The 20847-nt window shown below is 39.0% G+C and overlaps 1 protein-coding gene across 9 annotated transcripts in view; it reads right to left on the bottom strand.

Moving 5' to 3' along the window:
* The window catches only part of RhoGEF2 (Rho guanine nucleotide exchange factor 2), a 1252673-nt gene that overhangs the window by 41720 nt on the left and 1190106 nt on the right, over window positions 1–20847 (bottom strand). For 8 of the 9 annotated variants that reach the window (XM_067136515.2, XM_067136508.2, XM_067136511.2 and 5 more), the window contains 3 exons: window positions 9456–9599; window positions 9048–9256; window positions 1049–1213 (listed from right to left, as the gene is read on the bottom strand). In XM_067136515.2, coding sequence (XP_066992616.2) covers window positions 1049–1213; window positions 9048–9256; window positions 9456–9599 — 518 coding nt within the window. The remainder of the gene's footprint in view (window positions 1–1048; window positions 1214–9047; window positions 9257–9455; window positions 9600–20847) is intronic. The other variant, XM_067136513.2, reaches the window with a different exon arrangement.

The following is a 20847-nucleotide window of genomic DNA, read 5'->3' as shown; positions in this document are numbered from 1 at the left end:
TTATAGTTTCATTCTGTAAATGTACAGTATATGCATACTGTAACCAAAATCATGATGTAAATAGAAGGGAGGTAACAAATTTTGCATTCCTGAGACCAAGTGCAGAGTACAAAATATCTGTAATATATATTGTTAAGATTATCAATGCAGGAAGACTTCTATTAATTTCAGAAGAGTTAAAGAACTAATTTTAAGTTTATGCATAATGATAATCTGAATAGTGTTATGCATAAATATGGTATTTTATTTTATTCCCACACACCAAAGTTGTAACAAATTAGCTCCAAGTTTTGCCATAATACAATCTACACCAACAGTATTAAACATCGTAACGCATGCACGTCAATGGTTACTAAGAAACGAGTAAATGCAAACAATAACAGCTGAACTGGAAGGACAAAACAGGTAGCAAGTGAGAGCACCATTAAAGGGGATATTAAATAAACAAACATCACATCAACCCACAACTCAACCAAACAAGGAGTTGGACTGGACATCACCTGTACACACAACTTAGGTTAACATGGTTAGTTCCTTGTAATTAATTTATTCTAACACATCAATGAACATATTTTCAGTATTTACTTAGGATTAGCTGTTTCCATTTACATTAACTGAATTTAACAGAATGTTCGATCTGCTTCATCTAACTCTGACTCAGAGCAGCCAAGTGGATCATATACCAGCATATCAAACAATCGTACAGTTATGTTTTATTTACAGAGGAAGACGAACTCTAATCCAATTTATCCCTTTATTGTAAAACAAATATATTGACATGGTAAAATATATAATGGCTACATGTATTTATTCTTGTTCTACCTTGCTCAGAGATTATTCTGTTTTTTAATGTATTTGAAATTAATAACTTGGGCACAACACTGTACCAGAAAATCAATGAAGCTAATCTTAGATATTAAAACAGTAGGCTTTAGAAATTACGTTTTATTTGAACATAATGTTAGTTTTTATGTGATGCTGTAGTGCTCTTACTTGCATCCCATTATTAATTTCTCATTGTTGTACACATGCATTTGTTCCCTCCTACCTATAGGTGTTAGGACAGGCTCAGCTGTAAGCACAGGTCGCTGAGATACCACCACCTCCGAGGGCTGGATCAAGGGACTCTCTTCTGTGGTCATCCCCTGGAGAAGTCGAAGGGGCTCCATACGACGACGCTGGGTTCCAGGAGAAGGGGATAACAGGCCATCACCTGAGGGGAGTGGACACGTTTCAAACCCACAGTGTCCCTCTGACATACCAAATTAATATCTCAAACAATGGAGTAAGGAAAGTATCATATGTGACCTGATGATAACCATCAAACCTTTTCAGATCAATGACAAAAAGTGATGTATAAAAAAAGCCATGTTAAATACTGGAGGACTATGGAATTAAAGGTAGATTATTAAAATCAAAGGCATTTATGTTGACAACTGGGCTTCAGTGAGAATTGATGGTAGAATGAGTTCTTGGTTCAGGGTACTTACAGGAGTTGGACAAGGTTGTAATCTTTCACCTTTGCTGTTCGTAGTTTACATGGATCATCTGCTGAAAGGTATAAAATGGCAGGGAGGGATTCAGTTAGGTGGAAATGTAGTAAGCAGTTTGGCCTATGCTGACGACTTGGTCTTAATGGCAGACTGTGCCGAAAACCTGCAATCTAATATCTTGGAACTTGAAAATAGGTGCAATGAGTATGGTATGAAAATTAGCCTCTCGAAGACTAAATTGATGTCAGTAGGTAAGAAATTCAACAGAATTGAATGTCAGATTGGTGATACAAAGCTAGAACAGGTCGATAATTTCAAGTATTTAGGTTGTGTGTTCTCCCAGGATGGTAATATAGTGAGATTGAATCAAGGTGTAGTAAAGCTAATGCAGTGAGCTCGCAGTTGCGATCAGCAGTATTCTGTAAGAAGGAAGTCAGCTCCCAGACGAAACTATCTTTACATCGGTCTGTTTCCAGACCAACTTTGCTTTACGGGAGCGAAAGCTGGGTGGACTCAGGATATCTTATTCATAAGTTAGAAGTAACAGGCATGAAAGTAGCAAGAATGATTGTTGGTACAAACAGGTGGGAACAATGGCAGGAGGGTACTCGGAATGAGGAGATAAAGGCTAATTTAGGAATGAACTCAATGGATGAAGCTGTACGCATAAACCGGCTTCGGTGGTGGGGTCATGTGAGGCGAATGGAGGAGGATAGGTTACCTAGGAGAATAATGGACTCTGTTATGGAGGGTAAGAGAAGTAGAGGGAGACCAAGACGACGATGGTTAGACTCTGTTTCTAACGATTTAAAGGTAAGAGGTATAGAACTAAATGAAGCCACAACACCAGTTGCAAATCGAGGATTGTGGCGACGTTTAGTGAATTCTCAGAGGCTTGCAGACTGAACGCTGAAAGGCATAACAGTCTATAATGATAATGTATGTATGTATGTAAATGAAAGAAGACAATGCTAATAGAAGGGGTTACACCTGAATAAGCAGTAGAAATTTTTCATGAAATACATTCCTAATGGCAGCTGAAGTAACAAGCACCGGTTGATACTTGTGTTTCAAATAGGGCTTCTGACAGTCCCATGCATCAAAAGAATGAGAAGATTTTTTGACAATCTGTGTGACTATGATGCTTGTGCCGGTATATGTATGTGCAACAAATTGAGGTCAGGATTGGTTAAAAAAAAAAAAAACTATTACTGGATTTCATTCAAAACCCTTGAAGTAGTTTTACATTCACGGTACTGCTAGAAGCTAAACTTGCCTCAAGCCAGAGTGTAACTACAATGCTAGCTTCTAGGCCAAAGTGGCAGAATATAGAAGATAATTTACTTCACTTGATATAGGCTGAAGAAATATTTAGTAATGGTTCATTTCTTTGCCAAAATGTTTAAGCCTTCATTGCAAAATCAATAATAAAAGAATGAAAAGATGAAATGTTCTACAACATATGTTCTGATAAGTTAATTTGAGCAGCAATATGCAACATATAAAATTCCAAAACCAGGAAGTGGTTCATACACAATCCTAATATGATATCTTGACAGGATAATATGAAAGAATGGCTGGAAATGTTTGTCTGGGGAAAAAATCTTTGGCAGGAATCCAATTGCTATTTTGTTTGACAGCACTATGAAAGATGAAAAATTTACCACAGATGCAAAGTCCAGCTTTATGAGGCAACATGGCAATATATTATACAGTTTTAAAACTATGAATTTTGAATGAATGTTAGACCTTGTGAATTAAATAAAACATTAAAAATGAGACCAATCAGCAGCAAGAGAGACTGCTTCTAGAAATATTAAAATGTTAACAAAAATTATCCTGTACTGGTCAAGGCAAAAGAATAAGTTCAATACAGTTCAAGTGTCGCTGACTACCAGCTTCCCAGTCAACTGACACGCCCTTTACTGGTCAGTATTTTTAATAAGACACCAACAAATACTTGTGTTAGTAAAATAATAGAAAGTTTTTAAAAATTCCTAATATATTACTGTTAAATTTCAATCCTAATAATTCAAATAGGAAAAAAGTATTTTTAAAAAATAGAAGAGGGAGGGAGAGGAAAGATATACCAGTTAAGAGAGAAATTGAGAACACAAACATGATAAACATGATGAAGGGTCATAAAATTTAAACGATTATTCTTCTTCATCCATGTTCTGAACGGTACCCTTACCTGTTTAATCAATCAGTCAATCCAATCAATCAATCAATCAATCAATCAATCAATCACCAGTGATCTGCATTAGGACAGCTGCCCAGGTGGGAGATAACCTATCTGTTGTTTACCTACTCTTTTCATAAATAATTGCACAGAATTTGGAAATTTATTGAAAAATCTCACTTGGTAAATTACTCCAATCTCTGACTCCTCTTCCTATAAACAAATATTTGCCTCAATTTACCCTCTTGAATTTCAACTTTATTTTCATATAATCTTTCCTACTCAAAAAACACCACACAAATTAGTCTCCTAATGTCATTCCATGCCATCTCTTCACTGACAGCTCGGAACATACCGCTTAGTCAAGCAGCTTGTCTCCTTTATCCCCCAGTCTTCCCAGCTCAAAGTTTGCAACATTTTTGTAACGCTACACTTTTGTTGGAAATCATCCAGAACAAATCGAGCTGCTTTTCTTTGGATTTTCTCTTCTCAAATCAAGTAATCCTGGTGAGGGTCCCATACACTGGAACAATACTCTAATTGGGGTCTTACCAGAGACTTGCATGCCCTCTCCTTCACAACCATACAACAAAAACCCTCATAACCATGTGAAGATATCTGTAACCTTTTACAATCCTGTTTATGTGATTAGTCCAATGAAGATCTTTCCTTATATTAACATAAAGAACTTTAATCCCATCAATGCAGTAATTAAAGCTAATAGGACTTTTCCTATTTATGAAACATACAACCTGACTTTTCATCCCGTTTATCATCATACCAGTGTCTTCTGTCCATCTCACAACATTGTTAAATTACACCCTTCCACCTACTTCTTGTCCTGAATGCAATTTCGATTATTTATTTTTAAATACTGCTTGCATTTCAATAGAATAAATAGTCATTAGGCTTTGCTCTGACATAAATAAAGTATAAAACATCAAAATTGCAATAATATGATTAAGTACTAGTAGTGGTAATTGTTTCTATACAGTACTATTTACCTATGTTACATTTCTTCTATAATAAGGAAGTCAGTCAGTGCCGTATGTTACAGAAGAGTCCAATTAATGAGTTAATGTTTCCCAAGCATGATAATGACACCACATGGACTATACACCAACATACATACAATGCAAGCAAACAGCACTCAAATAAATCAGGTACAACAATTGTTTCCACATGCAGGTATGCACAAGTAGTGAATAACAGCTTACACAGGATGCAATGCAATAAATTAAGACTCCTTGCTGAATCCATGAACTAAAGAATGTCATGGGGAATCAATCAAGGGAAATATTTTCCACAAGAAACTAAATGGCTTGGAAGATAAACAAGATAGTCCAGAGCAGTGAATCATAAATATATCAAATCTCTACCTTCAGTTCTTAAATATCACTTTGAAAACCCATGTTCTTTGCCTTACATGAGGGAGTTGCAGAATTGTCAATGAGAATCTTGATTAAATCCACAGTATAAAATAGTGGCTGATCCAAAGTATGCAAAGCCATCTCTGTCATCATGAATTCCTTCAACCGAGCCAGGTAGGATGTTTAAGAACGGTGTGCCTCCATTTATGACAGTCCTGGTATGCTTTTTTTCTCTCTCTAGGGCATTCCAATGTTTCTAGGTCTTCTCTTCTGATCTAACCACCTTTTTCAATGGCGTCCAATTGGTCTTCGTCCCGGAACAATTTTTTCAAGATACTTCCTTAGTGTTTGAGTCTCCTGCATCCACTTAATGTATCCTAGCCACTTCAGCCTTGCAACACTCAGCCCTTCTTCCGTGGTCAGGTTGACCTGCAGGTCTCTTTGTATCTGATCATTCCTAATTCTGTCCTTTCTTGTTTTCTGTACAGCTATCTAAGGAACTTCATTTGAACAGCTTGCAGTTGGCTTACTCTTTTATGAATGATGCAACTCTCCAGGCTAAACATCATGATGGGCGATAAGTCTTAAACAGGGTCTGTTTAGCCCTCTGATGAACTCCCTTGTCTCATACTATGTTCTGTGCCTGATGGAAGAAGTTGAATCCTTTTTGCACCCTGTTCAATACTTCGTTCTTGGCACTTCCATCATTTGACATTGTAGTCTCGAGATATTTAAAGGTATTCAATCTTCTCTCCCTCGAGGGTGAGTTTACAAGGTGTATTTGTCCTACTAACTTTCATTGCCACCGTTTTGCTCTTGCTCACAGTTAACTTATATTCTTTAAATTTGGTGTTCCAAAAATCCAGTCTCTTCTGAAAATCTCTCTCAGTTTCTCCCCAAATGGCAACATCATTGCAAAAACAAATGCATTAAAATCCTCCTTATCTATTTCTTTGGGTTCCTTTATAACAGCATCCATGAGTGAAATGAAAAACAATACAGAAGGAGAACTCCCTTGTTGGACACCTCTTCTTGTTTTAAACCACTGAGATCTTCCATCCCCTACATACACACTACTTTCACAACCATCATACAACATCTGAACTTTTTAAATTAATGCTTCTGGAATGTTATGTTTTTCTTAACATTCCCATACTTTTCCTCACTCCACTTTGTCATATACTTTTTCCAAATCCAAAAACACTATCTTCTAGTCCTTCCCCTTTTCCCAAAATGTTTCCATTAGCTGCCTGAATGAAGAAATTAGGTCTGTGGTTCCTCTATTTCTTCTAAATCCATGTTGTTCCTCTTCAAATTGATCTTCCATTATTTCTCTCAGTCTCTGTTCTATAATCTTCTCCATTATGTTAAGGCAATGTGACAAAAGAGTGATGCTTCTATAATTGGTGCAATTCCTTCTACTTCCTTAAACAACGGTATGATAATTCCTTTTTTTCCAGTCAAATGGCAACTTGTTCTCTTTCCCTATAACTTCCAGTGTTTGATGTAGCTATGGTATTCCAGGGATTTCAGCAAAGCCATCTCTGTAAAGACCATAAAGGCCTTTGGAGGACTGGAAGGTAAAGACTTCCACTTTCCGTAACCTCAACAAGAAGTGGGATACAGTGATTAGCCCTAAGTCTGGTCACCTTTGCTCCCAAGAAGTAACCAGGTACTCATTTTCGATGCAGGTTGAACGAACCTCAGGGTCATGTGCCAATTCAGAATCGGAAATAGTGTTTCTTAAATTTTTTGACTTCTTAACAGGGAATTCGAACCCATGTCCTTCTGTGTCAACCGGGCACACTTTTACCCCCCCCCCCCCTCAGCTAGGTAGCTCCTGGTCCAAAGCAACACGTGTAAAATTATGCGATTCACGGCAGAGCCACCCTCTTGGAATGCTGTAGTAAATATATGTTAGTCTGCGATAGTCTCTGTGATGACCTTAGTGTTGTGCATTACCGTCTGGAGAAGTGAGATACTCTACGAAGTTTTTATGTACTTTACAATGAAACTGGTTCATAAAATATCTCTCTTACCACGAGACGAACAATTTCAGAGTGGCACAAACCAGACACAGACGCCATATAATCTACAGTAAGCGTTTCTTATGTACATGTCACTTTCAAGTTCCCAAAATATCTTGGTATCATAAACAATCTATTCAATAGCTGGCTGTATACATTTTAGGTCCCCCCGATTCCAGCTTTCATTCACTGTATCAGGAGCTATGGACAGTTATTAAACTTAAGGTAATTCCTTACACATACTGCCCTGAAAGTTTTGTCAAGATTTTTGTCGACAATTCTGCAACTAACCCTTCTTAGAGAAATATCTGTACAGGTACACCCTTGGACTTCAAGCAGATTAATGCCTAGATGTAAACTATCATATGGTGCAGTCACCATCTTAAGTGGAAGACTTTTGATACCCTCCATTATAACAATTCTTTCATTCTCCATGACAGGTTTTTGTTTCGTGCTTTATACTACACTTCCCAGGAGATTTTAATTTTCTGTCAATCAAATTTTGAGTCCAATATTGAACATTCAGGTAAGAGTTGGGTCACTACAAGAATAACTATGAAAGCCTACATACTTATTGATCTGAACTCTTTTGTAATGGGAGCACAAAAAAGAAGAAGATATTCTGGGCGAAAGAGTCATATTAACCGGTATTTTTGTCACACACACACACACGCATATATATATGTGTAGTCTGTTGCTATGCATCCGAGGAGGGAAGTTAGGAGAAGTGGGTGACAGAGGTGTGAATGAAGAAGTTTCATTTCACATTATCGCTTCACAGCCCCAGTAAGCAGTGTACAGATTTTTTTTGCACAAACTGACTACTATGTGAACCCCACAGAAAGAGAAGATGAACTAGCATCAAGAAAACAAGCTGCTTTTGAAGTTGTTCGCAACGCACCACACATCAAGAACAGCACTACTACTACACTAATACACCGTTGTAAACTGTACACGAAGTAGGAGGGGGGGGGGGGGCGGCAAATTGAACATCTACTGTAATCAAACTATTCGGCATATCATTTCCTTCGTTCAGTATTTCATTCCATTTACAGTGTTGTGAGTGAAGGAATACAAAATTTTGAGACAGCAGCATTTCATCTTTGAGCATGTTAAGTAACAAAGGACGTTACTGCGACCAAGATGGGAATTCTAAGTTCCCATGGAAGGAACTAGATATTTTTCCACCAATAGAGCATATCAAAAAAAGAGTCTAGAGGTTAACTCTATGTTATTGTTCTAATAAGCCAGCCCCGTGGTTTAGGGGCAGCATGCCTGCCTCTTACCCTGAGACCCTTGGTTCGTTTCCCAGCCAGGTCAGCGATTTTTACCTGGACCTGAGGGCTGGTTCAAGGTCCACTCAGCCTACCAGTACGTGATTAGAATTGAGGAGCTATCTGACCGAGATAGCAGCCCCGGTCTAGAAACCCAAGAATAACGGCCGAGAGGATTCATCGTGCCAACCACACAACACCTTATGATCTGCAGGCCTTCGGGCTGAGCAGCGGTCACTTAGTAGGCCAAGGCCCTTCACGGGCTGTAGTGACGTGGGGTTTGGTTTGGTTTTTATAGATTCTAATATTGGTTATACTGTAATGGGAAAAATATACTGTAATGACTGAATTTTTGATGGACATTATTTAACTTTATGTTATTGATTTTACGCCCCTCTAACTACTATTACGGTTTTTGGAGATGCTGAGGTGCCACAGGTGTTCTTTTACATGCCAGTAAATCTACCGATATGAGGCTCATGTATCTGTCCACCAAGTTGGGCTCAGAATGGCAGCACTCTACCCAGCTACTGATGTCCATTAACTTGAATTATACAGACTTGGTAATCATCATTTAGTTAATTATGGATGTGTAGGGAGGATCTTAAAAGTTTCTTTGAAATTAATTGAACTGTTTTAATAACAACCACTACAACCACTATATATCTCCTAACTAAATTGGTAACCTTTCCATGACTTACCCATCTTCCTCGCAATGGTTTCTCCACCATCTGACTGCGCCGAGGAAGGGGAGGCCTGAGGGGTTGACAAGGTAGACTCTGCTGAGGGAACCACTGGAGTTCCTTCACTAGGACTTGACTCAGCATCTTGTGTACTGCTGCCCGGGGGTACTAGAAGGTCAGGAGCACTACTCGATTCTTTTGCACTGTCACCACCAGTCTCTTCGGAACTATAAAAATTAACATATAAATAATAATATAATCCTTTAATGAAGAAAAATCATAAGAGAACCATTAACATTAATGCTCATCTAAAACTTGTCTAAATTAGGACTCGCAGAGGAATGTTTCTGAATGAGCAAGTGCACTAAAGTGATGCTTTTCACTTTTTTTTTTACAAAACATAATCTGCTTGTTGTTATTACTTACTCTTTGGTTTTATCTTGCAAGGTTTCTGGAGTTTCACTGTCTGGCGTGGAAAGGGGAAGACTAGACGCTGGAGGCTCTGGCCGGCGGTTTTTGCCATCTCTAGTTTTGTACGCTTCTGCAGCTTCCGAAATATGTCTGAACCATCTGAAACAATTCCATCAAATTCTCAAAGGATACAATGATCTGGCATATTGCCAACTGGACTGAGAGTGAAGTATTTCATAAGCAGATAAAGTAAACAGTATAATTTTGCAAGTATAATTAAATAAACTCTCAGCCATAATTACATACTTTCACAGCAAAATATTTCTTTTGAGCAAAATAAATTTAACTGAAATTAAACACCCTGACGTCAATTTAAAAAAAAAATTACACTTCTATCAAAAAAGTGTGAATCTGCTTTACAATAGGCAACGTGTGAAGAACTAAAAATAACATATTTACATGTGTACAAAATATGAAATAAAGCTTCCTACTAAATACGAAATAACTTTTTCCTCAGTTTCTCAAGATCATCTACAACAAGGCAGGACAGAAACTGAAGCTCGCACATTTCAACAAGGCAGAGTAATCAAACACAAGACATCAAACAGTCTGAAGTTTATGAGAACAGATGTCAAATTACACAACATGTTCCATCTGTTGAAAAACCTATAAAACTATTTATAAGTTGGGCAAGGTTGGGCATATTTGGGTTAGGAGGTTAAGAGCAAGCAGAGAGGCTGGGATTCTGCCAGAACCATTTTAGCTTTGCGCCACTCCACCTGCCAACATTCTATCCATGAGGGAAAATTACTTCTTAATAACATTGGAGCTCAGTGAAAGTGCACATTAAAACAAAGGTTTAGACTCTCAAAAATCAGACTAATATATCAGAAAACAACAGATCATCCAATGTCCATCATACATTGCCATAAAACAACTTAGTTGGAAACATCTTGATTAGAAGTTGACAGGTCAATTAAACTGTAAATCCACATTAGCATTACTGATTAGAGCTTTCCCCTAGTGCAGAGAAATTGTCAAATATGAAACCAAGGATGGTTGCCCGACTGTTCTTCCTCTTAAAACAGTAATCACCACTGCCCTCACAATCAGAACATAAAATCCATGAAGAGGATTTGTTTTCCTCAGAATATTTAAGTTCTTGCCAGTACAGTATTCCTCTAACATTCCATTTAAGAAAATTGGAAAGTTTTTCAGTGTGGTAAATGCAGTGATAGTGTCCAAGGGGAAAACCAATAAGATCGTCACATTCTTGTTACATTAGTCGAAGGTAGACGAGGAAGATGCAAAGAATGAAAATATTGCAAGAAAAAGAAGGGCCTTATAAAAGGTGGAAAAATTAAAAGACTTCACAGGCCTAGTATAATCACAATGAAAGAGACCAAAACTTACCAAGAGTTTGCATAGGAAGGATGAAAGAGTGGAATTTTTTTTTTTTTTACACCAACCCAGATAGATGTTGCGACGATGGATAAGCTTGGGAAGGAAGCAACAATGGGAGTTACTTTAGGAGGTATAGCCAAACATTTGCCTGGTGTGAAAATGGAAAACTACAGAAAACCATCTTCAAGGCTGTCGACAGTGGGGTTCGAACCCACTATCTCCCAAATGCAAGCTTACAGCTATATGACCCAAACTGTGTGGCCAACTCACTGGTCTCATAAATGGAAAGCGAAATGATTGTCTCTCTGTATGGATTTATATTGCATATTTTCAACGGAAATAGGAATACGAATGAATGAACTGTAATCTTTCAGGGCTGTAGAACTACATCAAGAATTACTTCCCATATGACGTTTGATCAATCTTTTAATAAGTTTAGACAGCTAGGAAAACAGAGTCAAGCCAGGTTGTTCTGCTATGATTATGGAGTAGACCATACAGTCAGCAACTCCATGCCGAGGGTAGGATGGCAGCAAATAACCTCACAACCCAAATGAGCCAACAGCTTCAGGCTGAATAGCCCGTTTGAAAGGCTGATGGTCCTTCAGTGAAGGAGATTTTCAGGAAGGGAACAGTGATGTTTGATTATCTCCTCCACTTGAAAGGGGTACAGTATTTAAGAAAAAAACTGTACGAAGTATAATCACAAGAGAACCGATCTTTTCAAGATATTCCTGTTTGATTTATACTATGCTCAATGTAAACAGTTTTATTTTCTTATACTTATACATTAAAAAATCTAGCATGATATGATTTTTGTTTTACAAAAGTACATGGTTTAAGCGTACATGCTACGATTTACAATTCCTTGGATGGGAATGACAGTATTTCCATTTCTTAAAAAAGTAAATTCCTGTTATTCATTCAGCAAAAAGTAATATATTTACATAATTCAACAAATTTACTGCTTGATTTTGCACAGTGTTGTGTTGTTTGAATTCCCCTGTTAACTGAATTTGAAAATATTATTGAAAATTTATCAGGCATCCAATGATAATAGCTAGCCTCGAAATGGCGAGGGAGTTTCATATCGAGTGAGGACAAAGATATTTACTAGCCAAGATTAAAGTACAACAACAATGTAAATGTATCTACCAAATAATACAGTATGTCTTCAAATGAATAACCTAACTGATGTTATTCCCCTTAAGCATGATCGTATTGTTGGCGAGTTTATCAGATAATTTAAACCCAAGCAAACGCAAGCCAGAGTTTATCCACCTTAACTCTGTATTATATTAGAAATGCTTCTAAAGCACCTCTTAAATAGTAATAGTGAAAATTGTAATTCATTATGTACATTACAAAAAATATTTGAGGTTGTAGGCCTCTCTATTGTATCCGGTCAAAATACACGAACTGCAATGAACATAAGTAACTTATTTCTTACACTGTAAATTGAAAATGACTTGAATGTCTGCCCTCTTTCTTTCATTATTTTCTGCCTCCATTTCTAACTCTTGTATCGCTGCAGTGATCGAGAGTGACTAGGTTCGTTTCCAATGTTAATTGTTGCTGATTCAAATTCCAACAAAACATGAAGCAGCACATCAGTTGAAGTACTTCATTGCATCAAATGAAAATATTTGGTCATGACTTATTCATGAAAGGGCTACCCGCTCAAAAACAGAGCGGGCTATACAAAACTAATCCCTTGTTTATAACTAGCCACGGTTAATAATGGGACAATCACCTGAAAAAGCTGCGAACTGGTAAAGAACCTGAGAAACCATCACACTGATATTTACTCTGTCAAGGAAACAGTATGGACAGGGTCAAAATCAAAAGACATAGGTGATGGGTACAAGATCCTCTATTAAGGCACATGTTCTACCCGAAACTGAGTTGTGGTGGTAATTTACACAGAAACTTTTTGACGCTGTGGTTTAAGTCAGCTGACTATCAGACCGCACAATAGAAGTCAGAATCAACCTGAGCATGACAGCTACATATGTCATCTCTTGCTATGCTCCACAGTGTGGATGCCCCAATGATAAGGAACAATTCTGGGAGTGGTTAAGTGCTCACATTCCAACAATACCTCTAGGAAAACTTTTTACTGGTGGATTTCTGAATGGACATGTTGGACAAGCGAGAGATGGGTATGCCTAGTGCCATGGAGGCTATGGATATGGGGCAAAATGATGAGGGATGAAAGATATTATACGTTGTTGAATCTCTCTCATTTTAAAAAAAGTGGTTTAACATCGCACTAACACAGTGAAGGTTTCCGGCAATATAAGGAAGGGCTAGGGTTGGGAAAGTAGCATTGTGGCCTAAAGAACAGCTCCAGCATTTACCTAGTGTAAAACTGGGAAAGCAGTGAAAGCCATCTTCAGGGTTGCCAATGGTGGGATTTGAACCCACCATCTCCTGCATGCAAGTTCACAGCTACATAACTTAACTGCATGGCTAATTCGCTCAGTACTGAATCTTGTGGTCTGGTCATTGTTAACATATTCTTTAAGTAAAAGCCTACACACCTCATTACTTGGATCAGTAGTGAACATTCAACTCACCGGTGCACAAGTTGACATTAAATGCAAAAGTAATCCAGTCAGAATGCATCACCCACCAACACTGTTTATTTTGGACATGCCAATTGGCCTATTAAAATGATATCACTCTCAAAAGAAAGGCCCAGAAAGAGTACAGTAGTGGAAGTTCCAAAAAGAAACCATACTGGCTGAGATCACTGACCATACACACATAGCAGCAACTGAAAGTCTCAGAAAAACCAAATCAGGTAAACAGTTCATAGACAGACTTGGTGGTGGAATGAAGAAGTACGGACGGCTGTTAAGGCTGCAAAGGAGCCTTATAAGACCCGGCAGAAAATAAAACTACAAGCATATTTTGACTAGTACAAGATGTTGAATTGTGCTGAAAAACACACTGTTGCCTCAACAAAAAATTGCCACTATCAAGGCCTGTATAAGGCATTGGATACGGTACCATAAAGGGTGCAAATATTGTAAAGTCTTACCACCCAACAAAACCTGGTACCGAGTAACTTAAGATATTGTGCAAATCCAGCAAAGTAAGATGCAAACAGCCAAGTTCTCCAAGACCTGATGCTATTTTGCACCCCTGGATGGACTAATGTAAGATCCACGTGTAATGAATTTCCTCATGTACTTTGTAGTGATGCAGTTTCTGAACCTGTCCTACCAATTAACATCCATGAAGTATCAAAAGCTATGAGCAAAATTAGAAATGACAAAGCAACTGGACCAGACGACATACCATCTGAACTCTGGAAGGTACTCGGCCAAAGTGCTGCTTTATTCTTTGTGCCACTCATAAGATCACATTGTTGACAAAGGATGTCTTCCCAAATTTTGGATGTCGAGCACTCCTATACCTGTATGGAAAGGTAATAGTGACGCTGGAGAATGTTCAAACTACCACCCAATACCCCCACAGTGTCACTCACTGAAATCCTTGAGCATCTTCTAGACTGCTGCCTAAGCAACATTGTCCAGATCTCTCCAAACCAATGCACTCAGCACAATGGATGTCATCCATGCAGCCAGCCTTCTCTTAGAGAAGCAAAAACAAAAGATTAAACCTCTACATCTTACCTTCCTGGACCTAGAGAACACGCTAAGTACACTGAGTCTCTGAAGTCTATGACTGATGGGTCCAAATTCTGTACCAAGATGTGACAAGTACCATTTGTTGCCCAGCATGAACTTTGCCTCCATTTTCAATCAGCATTGGAGTCCACTAAGGATCTGCACTTTCATCTCTGCTTTTCATCCTGTGCATGGATACAGTAACATCAGACTTCCAAACATCTCATCCATGAACAATCTTACATGCTGATGATGGGGTTCTTGCAGATAAATCAGTCAGAGCTTAGAAGAAATGGTACAGTTGCTTCAGTTAAACTTCAGCTCATCATTAATAACACGGACTATTTTGAATGTGACCCACAAATGGAAGGAATCATAAAGATTACCAGTCAAACTCTTGCTAAAACCACCCAATTTAAATCTCTTGGTTCCTCAAACAGATGATGGTGAAGAGCTTCTCGATGCTTGGGGTCAAGAGACGAAAGTTCTCTACGTCAAGAAACAACTACCATCCAGCTCCAACTACTCCCTCAGTGTTCACGACAAGCATCCTTTTTATATCCTGATGATAGATGGGAGTACTAGAATCTTTGGGGTGTGCTCAGAAAAGGAATATTCTGGTTGCACCTTCGACAAGGCATACAGGGAAGCCAGATGAAGAAAACAATAGAGAGGAGAGGCTGTCACTATGCCCACAGGTAAGCAGCTCCCAGCTGACTCGCTACTTCCTTCCAAGAAATCCCAAATGGGGCTAAAGACAGAAGGCTGGAATGTAACACTGCCATGCTCTGAGAGCTTATTGTCCCAATCAGTTATCTTCTCAGCTACCCCTCGGTATGACATCAATCCATACATATGTACCACCTTCGGGTTTTACCTTGGCCTCCATAGTATCCGATAGATGATGTAATTTGTTTTCCTCAGAATGTGGTACGGGCCCTCTCACACCTTCTGGAGCTTGAAAGACAAGCCTCTCTTTCTCACAAGGTTATAAAGCCACTCTAGGTCATTCTCATGATTTCTGGTACCATCTGCTCGTTGGTTGTACTATGCTTTCATTCGGTTGCTTTATATCCTTGAATTCTTCTGGACAGTAACATATACATCCTCAAGTCTCCTTGTCAGATCCAGGCAGTACTGGTTGGTTGGAGCAGGATGGTCCTCAGGTCGACTGAACACTAAATCCATTGAGAGGCATAGTTCTCCTCCAAACAGCATCCTTGTAGATGTGCATCCCGTGGCCTCGTGCACTGCAAACCGTTATGTCAAGATGGATGGGGAAAGATTACTATCCCAGTTCCTACGTGCTTCCATCCAGGTGTTGCAGTCCAGCTTCCCTCAAACTCCATGGTGGTTCTTCAGCAGGGAACTTCATGCTTACCCTCCCTCTTGGAGCAAAACTTGCAGTCTTCTGGACAAGGGCTATGGGACAGTGTTGACCTGCAGAACGTACTTTATATCATGGAGGCCCTCCTCAATCTTTCTCTGTCCATCTTCCATCTTCTTCTCCATCATCTTCTGGCTTTCTTCCATTTTTTGTGGTCATCTTCCATCTTCTTCCAGTCGTCTTTAACCTCCTTCTGGCTATTATTAATAATCTTGACCATGATGGTCGGGATTGGATCTGTATTGACTTAGTAACAGTAAATATGTTGGAAGATGGTCCGCCTAGTCAATACTATTTATTTATTTACCTTTCACCTTAGCATCTAGTACATGTTTCGAGAATATTATGCATTCTCTTCCTCAGCTAGTGGATTAAAATTCAGTATACAATAAGACCTGACTAAAATAGGGGGGGGGGGGGGGGGCATTAAAAATTCAAAACAATGAGTATGACAATGTACTCATTGTCTTATTGTATACTGAATTTTAATCCACTAGCTGAGGAAGAGAATGCATAATATTCTCGAAACATGTACTAGATGTTAAGGTGAAAGGTAAATAAATAAATAAATAGTATTGACTAGGCGGACCATCTTCCAACATATTTACTCCTTCTGGCTGTCTTCCATCTCATTTATCATCACTTTCTGGCCTTCTTCCATCTTGTTCATCATTCTCTGCTGGACTACTTCTAGCCTTCTCCCATCATCATCATCATCTCCCATCTCATAGAGCACATAACTGAGCCATCATTTTCATGTGACTTCCAGTCTCAACTGTCATGCAGTAAATTACCACAAGAGGAAGCCTGAGGATTTTTATGTGAGTGTACACACTATACACAGATGTTCTGGAATGCTTCCAGTGGCAGTTGAAATCTGCAGCATCTGGTCCACTGATTCACGGCAATTACAATGGTGTCACACAAGCGTATGTTCCGATGTAAGACCACGGTTGCTACAAATAAAACTCTTGTCTGTTTTACTATTCTAATTTATTCAAAGATTATTAGTACCACACACACACACACACACACACACACACACACACACACACACACACAATTATATTAAACCACAAATGACCACATTCCACTAGTTGCTGTCTATTTATGAACTCTCTGCCATCCTCACAGCAGGTACTCTGACTTGCTGGTATTAAATGGATGGTGATAATCCAGATTGACAGTTCACCTTTCTCTTTCACTTCACTTCACTTCACCTGCTCAGTCCCTTCATACAACAGCTGCATGCAGACACATTCAAAGATACGGCTGTTGACTGTCATAAAACATGACAACTGTTTCTTGACTCAATTCCGGAAATGTCCAGCAACTTGCAAAGTCAACACAGTTAATTCAATTAACTTGCAGACAACGTTAACTGCTCTACACACTGAACTATTTAACACCGAAAACTAAACAGCGGTCACATAACAGCAACACCTCAACAGTGCTAACCAGCACTACACTACTCCTCACAACAGCAGTTGACACTGCTCCAACTCTATTCATACAAACTGTTCCACGCATTGACTCCACGTCAGTACACATACATTACTCCAAGGCAGCAAGCACATGCGTGCGCATGCACAGTATTCCAACAACACTCCAACATGATGATACTCTGACGCTGGCACCCATGTGACACCTATCGTACCATCACTAATGACAGCCAGTACTACTGCCGCCCAGCTCCAATTACTCGCTCACCATTTTAAATCCTGAAGACTGAGTACTACAAACTTCCACGTGTGGCCAGAAAAGGAATATTGTTCTTGTTCTTTGAGAAGGTGTACAGAAAATCCAGACAAAGAGATCTCCACACAGTGAACTATTTAATGCTGACAACTAAAGAGCAGTCACATAACAACAGTGCTATGCTATGCTGTCACCATGCCCTCAGGCTGGGAGTTCCCAGCTGACTTACTAGTTCCTTCCAGGAAACTAGCGGCTAAAGACATGTAACAATATTAACCTTCCTCACTGATCCAATCCCATTCACAAATTCAAGGTTTTATAAATACGTACTCAAGAGGAACGGTATATAACCTTTTGTAGGTCAGAGTAATTCTCCAGTTTTACAGACATGACACTTTTCCATATAGCAGCCAAGACTCAGACTTCTACAGTACATGTTCAATTGGATACAGTGTGGTAAATGGTATGAACAAATTTCTGCAATTTCCTAAATTGGGACATAATTGGGAGATTGTCTTTGTCCTTTTGCATTTCTGTTTTGTCGGGCTCTTCTCTTTTTATCATTCCTTCTTCAGAACTGGCCTGTCATTATGTTTGTCTTATTATATGTTCCTTTTCATGATTTCTATATATATGACTTCATTGAACACATTTCTTACACTGACCCATTGGGATCCATCTTTCCCATGTCTGTCCTGTTTCCTTATTATTTTCCCACCTATATTTACCATCTTATGTATCTTCCTTTTCCTGTATTTATCCAGATTTCTTCTTATCCTACACTTCCTGCAACAAGACTGAAGATCTGTCAAGATGGCCCCTCAATAAGAGTTGATGCTAGTCGTCCTGATGAAGCTGGCTGGGGACTGAGAAGGAATGCTCTATACGTACAAAAACTGGGGGTGACGAGGTGAGTACTAGAAAAGAAAATAGATATTGCGAAGGTTTTCTTTAAATGTACATTCTTTTGAATGGACTCTGAACCTACACACTTAGAGATAGAAGATACACCGGGTGAGTTTGCTACGTGGTGGGGGTCGTATAGCCGTCACCTTGTATTCAGGGTATTGTAAGTATTGTAGGTACGAACTTTTCCGTCGGCATTTCTAAAGGTGGCTTTCCGTGGATTCTCATTTTCAAGCCAAACATATGATGAGGCTGTTTGTTAATTGAGACCACAGTCACTACCTTCCCAGTCCCACACCTTTACCACCCCTCCATCGCTAAAAACCTGCAAGTGCTAGTAAGATGTTAAACTGCTGGAAAAACTAACAGAAGGCATACGTAGAACATAATGTTGGTCTGCAGACTTCGTGCTCGAAAGTGACGTTCCAGCCAAGTTTATAATAAGCTCTTCTCTAACAATACTAGAGTCTGATATTCACGCCGTCATGAATGTTTTTTCTTCAAATGTTTACATGTAAGCGATCATGCTAAAAATAAAGGAAATAAAGCATATCAAACATGCATGATAAGATAATATGAAATTCATGTTGAATTTGGATGTCAGTGTTGGTATCGAACCCATCTCAATCCACAATACGCGCCTACGAGTTGGTGCTCTATTCATGCATCAGTTGCATTGTTGGATTAGCGAAATATGTTGCATACGTACCCTGTAAGAAGCACTATTTTCTTTCTTTTTAAATCAAGGCAAGAAATGTTCTATTGGGACATGAATTATTTCTATAGGATTCGAACCCATCTTAACCTTGATTATTCAGTGCCAATAAAGGACTACGCACTTACTGTAAAAGTCCCCCCTGTTGTCTTCATGTAATCCAGGATAACTTAACCCAAATGCAGGTTGCTGAAGGAAATACAGGTTTTGCATTAAACATACTATCCCATTCTCTTCAACTTCTGTTTGTTTTTTAAATGTTTTGACATTGCTTACCTCTTTAATATTCGGCTGTACACAGGACCTACACCATACCGGGCTACAGAAACTGTATGCACAAACGTATAAATGTACATGGCAGTAGAGGCAATATTTGACTGCGGTGTACGAAGAGGACTAATAAAGCGATTAATGAGATGTAAACACAATGAACGTAACCCTATGGCGCTTCAGCTTTTATGGGCTTTTTACCACTACGTATCCGCTGCTTAGCTCGGAGGTCTGCAGATTAAAGAGGATACGCTTGGTCAGCGTAACGAATCCTCTCTGCCATTATTCTCTGCTTTTCTAGACTGGGGCCACCATCTCAGCCAGATATCCTAAGTTGTAATTACAGAGACTGAATGGATCTCAAAATAGCCCTCAGATCCAGACAAAACTCCCTGTTCTGACCTGGCATCGAATTCTGGACCTCCGAGAGGCAAACATGCTACGCCTAGACAACAGGGCTGGCTAAAACGAAATAATAATAATAATAATAATAATAATAATAATAATAATAATAATAATAATAATAATAATAAACAGTCACACCCAGCAAAATGTATGACTCAGAATTGTTTTAATTTACGTATGGTCACTGCTAAGTTCGGCCGCTGTGCACTGCTGGTTCACATTCACGGAAACATGACGGCCGCACTGTACGAAAACAACCCTCTTCGACCCACAGTAAATGATTTTGCAAAGACTTCAGGGAGACTGGTGTACTCAACAACATCGTACAGCACTCTGAATGGATACCTGGAGGGACGTGGGATCCGCAGAATGGACTGGATAGAGTCTTCCCCGGACATGAACTGTACAGAGCATGTACGGACCTTTTCTTTTTTTAAAGCAGCAATTTTCAACCGTGAACATCTACCACTAATGATTCAGGCCCTAAAAGATAATGCCACTGAGGAGTGGGACCGTTTACCTTAAAAAAAAAAAAAAATGCTCAGTGAGTTGGAACTGAGCATGGCCCATCGAAATGAGAAGTTCGTGGAGGACCAACACGTTATTGGCCCACATGACTATTGAAAACCGTCTTTAATTTGTGTTCTAACTGAGGACCTTCCTTTGTTTGGTTTAGTCACATACTGAATGTTTATATTTTCGTACTGGGTCCAATGTCACTGAAAAGTGCACTTGTACGTTGAGTTTCACATGAAATAATATACACAAAAGAATCTGGTATGCTTAACTTTTTTAAATGGGAGTTTAAGTACACAGAAAGCTCCGATGCACCTCCCTAGCAGATGCAGAAGACAGTTGTTTAATTTCTCTACAACTGTGTTGAACAGCCATGGTTTTACTTTAACTTAATTTCCACTTACGAGTAGTGAAAAGTCGACATTTATTTCCGCTAAAGGTTTACAAGCCTAGATAGAGTTCAGAAGC

Source organism: Anabrus simplex, chromosome 1 (assembly GCF_040414725.1).
Source record: "Anabrus simplex isolate iqAnaSimp1 chromosome 1, ASM4041472v1, whole genome shotgun sequence".
Classification (NCBI taxonomy): domain Eukaryota; kingdom Metazoa; phylum Arthropoda; class Insecta; order Orthoptera; family Tettigoniidae; genus Anabrus; species Anabrus simplex.
This window is presented reverse-complemented; position numbering and strand designations above follow the sequence as displayed.